General features: G+C 46.6%; 1 protein-coding gene across 1 annotated transcript; it reads left to right on the forward strand.

The window, feature by feature from the left end:
• Nucleotides 1-6,587: 6,587 nt before the first annotated feature.
• On the forward strand, nt 6,588-7,589 carry LOC144773978 (olfactory receptor 51G2-like). The gene has a single exon (XM_078659025.1). The coding sequence runs from the start codon at nt 6,588-6,590 to the stop codon at nt 7,587-7,589; it is 1,002 nt and encodes a 333-aa protein (XP_078515151.1).
• Nucleotides 7,590-7,902: the final 313 nt, after the last annotated feature.

A 7,902-nucleotide genomic window follows, 5' to 3' on the forward strand; every position in this document is an offset into this window, starting at 1 on the left:
TCTCCAAACCCCGAGCCATCCCGGGGTGTCCTCTTAATTGCTCCATATCCGATGCCCCCACAGCTGCACAATACCTGGAACTAAGTCCGTGGCCATACCGTGGTGCCCTACTCCCGCGGATGATATGCAATATGTCCCTATTCACCCGTTTCCAGCCGGGCAAACTCCAGTCAGCAATGTGCACGAGGCACCGCGGAGCACGAGACCTGCAATGTGCCGATAATAAATGGGGAGGAGCCCATACCAACCCCATAGCCTATGTCAAGATGAGGCCTCGTCACGGTTAAAACGGGGTCATTGAAGAGTGTGCCCCTTATTTAAAGCAACCTGCACGCCCGACTGGTCCCAGAGCCACTTGGCCCGCGTCATGTTCCCCCAGTATGCCTCACTCCTCGAACCACCCAACATCGGTTGTGGAAGCGGACCGGCAAGACTGCTGCAAGCATGAGCCTCTCAGCACACTACATAAAGTCTCAACTATACCCTGGCCCTGCCCAACCTCGCTACAGTACCGACGAGGCCCTGGTGCAGATGGCGTCTACACGCAGGTAAGATGTGGGCTACCCCGGGAGACCGCTTCACTGGTGAAAACCCCAGCCTGCAGCTAAAGACCCGCTGCAGCAGCAGGTGAGTTCCCAGCTCCTGAGGCCTGGCCACGAGGAAGGGCTGACGGGGGGTGCCAGGCACCCTCTGACCCGAAAAGAGAGCCGAACAGAGGCTCTACCCTTCACACTATGTGGTGCCCCTAAGTACGGGCCCACAACTTCGGGAAGGATCACTGCCTTCGAGGGCGGTGATCGCTCATGGCGAGAACTCCCCCACATAGGCGGCCGTGTCCGCCAAGTGCCGTGCAGGCCAGCGTGGCTGCCTCCTACCACACCATCCCCCACCGCACAGGTCCCCGTCCCACTAACTGTCCCGGGGTCACCCTGGATGTGGACACTACATCGCGGGGACCAGGGGAACAATATGGGAGGGAAGAGTCCCCACCGGGTCTAGCCCGTTTGGTAGAACCCTGGGGCGGGGGGTGGGTGATAACTAACCTTGTGGTCCTCGACGGTAGGGCAGGGGTCACACGTCCGAACAGCATGACAGGCAGCGGTCAAGACACTGCCCAGTGGGCGGGGGGAAGATTGTGTACCCCTGTCCCCCTCCCACAGCCGGAAGTGACGCGGCCAGCAGACCCCTTGGTCTCTCGCCAGGGGGCCTGGTCAGCCAACTTCTGTGCCATCCTGTGGCACCAAGGCATCCACCCTGTTGGAGGGTCCCCTACGTGGCCCCCTGGGCAGCCTTGGCAGGAACTTCACACACGCCTGTCAGGGAAGCTTATACAACCCTGCCGGTGCATGGGGCAATGGTATCTGATTAGTACAGATGCCTATCAGGGAAGCACGCAATGATCATTCCTCTCCTAAAGGACATATCTAGGTCCTACAAAAGCTGTCTTCAGGCTGTGAGAGCAAACCTGCGAGGCAGAAGGCAACAAAAAACAGCTTCCTGCATATCCTTCAACTAAAGTAAGCAATTCAAAACAAAGACAGCAAGGCCAATATTGTAAAAATAGAATGGAGATGTGTTTTGTAGCCGAAGAGAACAGATAGGGTGAGTGGTTTTCCACTCACATTGAAAGAGGGTAGGGAAGCTGGTTTTCCAATTATAGGATACCCTGAAACTCATGGGTGGTACATCCTGTGATTTGAAAACTGTCCAGTTGTGCACAACACACAGCTCACTGGAATGCAGCAATACACAAGACTTTCTGGGTTATTCCTCTATTCCTCATAACTTTACCTTTGCAGCCTTGGCTTCCCAACAATTAACCCAAGGTCCTCCACATAATGTACCATTGCAGGCACATTTGCATTGAAAGTGTACATTCCCAACACACTTATTGTCCAGCACTGTTACCTCCATGCACTGTGCCATTACAGGCACACATATAGCCAGCTTGTGTGCACTGTTTAGGACAGTAGCTTTTCAGTATTGCACCAGGGCGTGCTATTTGCTAACTCACACACTCCCAGCAAACACACCATGTGTGTGCTGCACAACACTTCAACCTTCATGTATTGTACCTCAAGCAAGAACATATATACCCAGCACATGCTGCCATTCTGCACGTAATGCACATCTCTACATCTTTTGATATGTATTTCTAGCAGGCATACATAGACTTAGTACATGGACTAACCACACATATACTGCATAGCACTGCCCCATCCCTGGACTGTACCCTTCCCGGGCACACACACATCCAGCACAGTTATTACTCCTGCGCTGCACAGCACTCCACATCTACCTGATGTAGGACAAGGGTAAATTAAGGACAGAGCCGAAGAACTTTTAAAAAGGTGAGTGAGCATGTAGACATCAGTCCGGTGACGCAGGGTAACAGGATCTGTTCACTACCACTGATCATTACACGGTATGTTGCCACCACCGCGCTTTTGCTGCTTAACTCTTGGTGAAGTTGGTAGTCTGTCAGCAGTACATCTTTTACCATGTGGAGGAATCGTCCGTCCCAACATTCACCTAATGATGAGGAGACAGAATAGGACACTGCACAGGAGTGATTACATTTAAACATTGTCTATTCTAACATTTAATTCTAGGTCTCTTATCAAGAATAATGTTGCCTTGAAGGACTTTGTACTCCAACATGCCCCTGATTGGGTTTTTCTCACTGAAACCTGGGCCTCAGACTCTGCGGGTCCCGCATTGGTAGAGGCTACTACTTTTGGGTATTCCCTCATTAGATTGGACAGAGAGGTTCGTCGAGGGGGAGGCCTTGGTATATTGGTCAAGGACTCTCTGACCTGTAGATCAGAACCTTTGACTTCAGCCTCCGTTCCCTATCAGGCTCTATACTTCTCCATAAACTTTACTCACACGGAGAGTTTTTCAGGTATTCTATGTTATAGGCCCTCAGGCCCCAGAGCTTCGTTCCCTGACAACTTTAGCAAGCTTCTTGAACCCTACCTTGAGCGCACTAATCTTACGCTTCTTGGCGATTTTAATTTTCACTTAGAGGATCATGCAAACCACGACACCCACATGTTGTTAGAATGTATGAAGGGCTATGGCTTTATTCAATTAGTGACCACCCTGACCCATATTGAGGGCCATACCCTTGATGTTTTTTTTTCAAATGACGATCGCCTATAAGTGGGCGCGTCCCTTCCCCTCTCGTGGTCCGACCACTTCGCAGTCTCTTTTTCTCTTAGGGCTACTTCCCTGGCTAACACCGTGAGCTCTGGGCTTAAAATGATCCAAAAACGAAACTTTACTATGATCTCTAACAAGGCAGTCGTGACTGCCTTTGCAGACTTTCAGCAACCAGTCCCTCTTAATGTAGACACGGCAGCAGAGTGTCTCTCTAATAAAATCACGGCGGTGATGGACTCGCTTGCCCCTTTAAAAAAGTGTTACTCGGCCAGAAAAACGCCTTCCGCTCCATGGTTTTCTGATCGTCTCCGTAATATGAGAAAAGAGTGCAGAAGGGTGGAAAGACACTGGCGGAAGGACCTGGCACCCGCTGGCAGGGAATCCCACAAGAAAAGCCTGAAGGCATATAAAGCAGCTATAATGGAGGAAAAGAAAATACACTACTCAAAGATCACAGGGGCTATCACCTCCCCCAAGGAGCTTTTTAAAATGTTTAACTCCCTAGCGGCTCCGACTGTCCCGGATAAAGTAGAACCGTCACAGGAGCTTTGTGATCACTTATCCTCTTTTTTCTGCTCCAACTGAAGCTTCTTAATGCCAATTTGGTTTTGGTTGTCCCCACCAAGGGCTGCTTGAACAGCTCTTCCAACAGCCACATTTCGGAAGGTCTTTTCGACTTTCCCGAGTTATCACCTGCCTCGGTCAACCTTCTGCTTGAAGGCATTAAGTCTGGCTCTCCCTGGGACCACTGTCCCCCAAAAGTTATAAAAACAGCTAAAGAAGCCTTGATCCCGCATCTCATGATGGTCCTGAATTTAGCCATCTCTTCAGGCCATTATCCTGCAGCCTGGAAGACTGCTGTGGTCAGGCCCATCCTTAAGAAACCCTCCTTAGATCCACACAATGTTAAAAACTTTCACCCTATCTCTTTGCTGCCTCTCCCGGCAAAAATTCTTGAATCTCATATGAACTCACATTTGAGTGCTTACCTGCGGGACCACAATATCCTTGATGGTTCAGGCGCATAGCACGGAGACGGCTCTTACCACGGTGCTGGACAATATAAGAGTACAGGTGGATGCAGGTTTTACCACTCTCCTCATCCTACTTGATCTTATGGCTGCATTCAACACCCTCTCCCCTTTGAGGCTGGTAGAGCGTCTTAGCGAAATAGGGGTGGGTGGACGGGCCCTGGACCTTCTTGCTTCCTTTCTTACCAAACGGTCTCAAACCATTAGATTGGGTGATTTTTACTCAGAGTCCTGCCCCCTGGTCTGCGGAGTGCCTCTGGGCTCGTCTCTGAGTCCTACCCTTTTTACTATCTACGTGGCCCCGCTGGCCAGGGTGGTGCAATCCTTTGGACTTGAGGTGTTGTCCTATGCGGACGACACACACATCATGGTATCTATCACCCAAAATCCCAGTGATGCTGCGCTCAATTTTAAGAACTGCATGACCGCTGTCTGCACATTTGAAACTTAACGGTGAGAAGACGAAGATTATGATTTTTGGGGACAGGTCGGACATCTGGTCCAGTAACTGGTGGACTGATCTGAGTGGAGAAGCACACCTCTATTTATAATAAACTTATTTGAAAGCTTGGACTAAATATATAACAAGCGTGCTATAGTAACTGGTGGCCCATCTCCCTGGGTCTCAGCCCCACTCCTGTCTCTCAGGGAAAAAATCTAGGAGTGAGGCTTGACACTGGCCTTTCCATGCTTCACCAGGTATCTAGAACAGTTGCCACCTGTTTTGGCCTTATTCGGGTGATTAGAAAGATCTCCCAGTTTTTGTCTGTTGAAGCCCGAAAAAAGGTGGTGGTGGCCCTAATTTTAGCCAGACAGGACTTTTGTAATGCCCTTTATCTGGGTATAGATAAGGGCCAGTTACGTCGCTTACAGCTGGTACAAAAAAGCCGTGGCTAGGCTTGTACTGGATCTCCCCAAGCGCTCTTCGGCTTCTTCCGCTCTCAGTTCACTGCATTGGCTTCCAGTGGACCGTTTAGTCTTGTTTAAGACCCTTTGCCTTACCCATAACGCTTTTTATGGACAGGGCCCGACGGGTATAAAGAAGATCTTCCACAGGTACCTCCCCGCTAGGAATCTCAGGTCAGCCAATAAAAACTTGTTGGTGGTCCCTAGATTCAAAAGGACAAAATGGGTGGGAAGAGCCTTTTCTCTTCTGGCGGCCTCTTCCCATCTCCCTTTCGGGCCAGCAAACTCACTCCTTTTTTCATAAGTCCTCAAAGACCTGGATGTTCTCTGTGAAGTAAATCTTAGTATTTATGCTGTTTGTGCCTGTTGGCCCGTCTGTACTGTAGCACCTTGATGCCCTTGGGCTTAGTTTGCGCTCTATAAATTTTCTTTCATTGATGTATTCATTCTATGACTAATTATGCATGTAGATGGATTAATTGCCAATAAATGAATTGTGACCTGAAAATTTTCCCCTGTTGGAGATGCGTTGGCTGTTTTATTCTGCACTTAAAAAAACATGAAAAGATAAGATAAGACCTATTGTCAGACTTTATATTATTTAGATGAGCAAGAGATTGACTAAAAATATTCTTGTGGGAAACCTGAAATGCTTGGACATTTTGTGTTATAATTTTTTGTTGACATTTTGAGAAAATTACATCATAAAAGCATATATGACAATTACTAAGCACCAATAAATAAGACTTACAACTATAAAGATAAATAGCAAGGTATACAATTGAATTAATATGGTGTGAGACGTTAAATATTTAAATAATGCAAGCAACATATATAAGAATTATAAAAGTCTTAAAGAATTAATCATATGTTAACTCAATAGATATATAAATTGAGTACATAAATTAAGCATTATATCTAATGCTTGGACATTTTGACTTACTTGAAAGCTGCAGATTGTGGAACTACGAGCAAGGAGATTGCCTCTTTTTGTAAAAGTCAGAACATTTTTGGTATTAACAAAGACCTTGCAGAAAAAGATAGCATATGTGTACAATTAGATTGAGAGAGTATCCTAAACAAAGTTTTTTGATCAGTGTTTGCAAAATTGTTTTCCAGTCAAAGAATATCACATATTTTATTATAGAAAATGTAAGTATATCTATAAATCTACAATCTAAAGATATTTGTCAGGGCAGTCCTGGACATTTCTGACGCTCACTACAATGGATGAACATGTTTACACTTTCTAATTGTTTTACAGTCTGATCTTGTGTTTGGGTATTTGTTGTTGCCTACACAATGTCTAATGCTTTTGGCAACTCAAAGCTTGTTCTTGTAACAATAATCACCACAAACGCCCAGTGGTATAAACCACTACATTTCTACTGTTTTGTTTACACACACATTGACAGCACTGTCTCAATAACTTCATTGTATAATATTTTTAACCACAGGTGCTCTCCAACTGGGTCCACTTCCACCATGTCCACCATGAACTCCAGCAGCAGCAGTGCTCCCTTCTTCATATTGATGGGCTTTCCTGGAGCAGAGGCAGAAAAAATCTGGCTTACTCTTCCTTTGAGTTTCTTGTATCTTCAGTCCATTTTGGGAAATGGCCTTATTTTGTTCACTATAAAGACAGACTCTCAGCTTAGAGAGCCCATGCATCTTTTGCTCTGCATGCTCTCAGCCACAGACCTGGGCTTGGCACTCTCTACTTTACCCACAGTGCTCGGGGTGTACTGGTTTGACTATAGAATAATTAATCTTGATGCCTGCCTGGTTCAGTTGTTCTGCATGCATAGTCTTTGTTCTGTAGAGTCAGCCATTTTGGTGGCCATGGCTTATGACCGCTTTATTGCCATATGTAACCCACTGAGATATGCCTCACTAATGCACCCAATCATTGGAAAAGTAGGGCTTGTCGCAGTTCTCAGAGGTGCAGGTATTCATGTGCCCATACCAGTGCTGTTAAGCAGGCTTCCGTTCTGTGACAACAAGGCTCTTTCCCATGCCTTCTGCTACCAGTCTGATGTAATGAAGCTTGCATGTGCAGATACGACCATAAATAGTATGTATGGCTTGGTCCTAGTACTCACCACGTACATTCTAGACTCAAGCTTCATCGCGTTTTCCTATGTGATGATTCTGAAGAGTGTTCTGAGTGCATCCCGACAAGCGGAACGCACAAAGGCGCTCAATACCTGTGTGAGCCACCTCTGTGTAGTTTTTCTCTTTTATGTCCCACTTTATGGTGTAACCTTGGCCCATCGATATGGTAGGAGTTCTTCACCACTTCTCATTATTCTCATGGGCTTGTTCTTCCTTGCACTACCACCAGCTTTGAACCCAATAGTTTACAGCATAAAAAACAAACAGATCCGTGATGCCATTGGCAAGAAAGTCTGGGTGAAGAAAACAATGGCTAAGGAATTCAAAGGTCATCATAATACTGGTCAGCAAAACCAAGCAGTAACTCATTAGCAATGTGGCGGGGAGGTCACTGAATGCTTTATTGAATGAACTACTTCTTTATGACTGAATTCTTCTGCTCAGAACTACAGCAGCAGACTCCTAAACTTCTCCTTACCATGAAAGTTAAAGAGAGGATCCACTTTTGGTTGAAGGTTGGGTACATCAAAAATTGACCAGCTTGACGTGTATAACAATCTGAGCTGGTAGCAGGACAGAAGGACAGGCATAATAACTCACAAGCATTTTGTAAAGCTGAAGGCGGCTTCTTTTCAGCACCTACTCAGAAAGCTCCGGATAAATCTACGTAGACCCTCCATGGTGT

The sequence above is a fragment of the Lissotriton helveticus genome, chromosome 8, assembly GCF_964261635.1.
Source record: "Lissotriton helveticus chromosome 8, aLisHel1.1, whole genome shotgun sequence".
NCBI classification, from domain to species: Eukaryota; Metazoa; Chordata; class Amphibia; order Caudata; family Salamandridae; genus Lissotriton; species Lissotriton helveticus.

Bases quoted from the DNA above. Each gene is read 5' to 3' on its own strand.
- LOC144773978 (XM_078659025.1), top strand. From the start codon at position 6,588: ATGTCCACCATGAACTCCAGCAGCAGCAGTGCTCCCTTCTTCATATTG.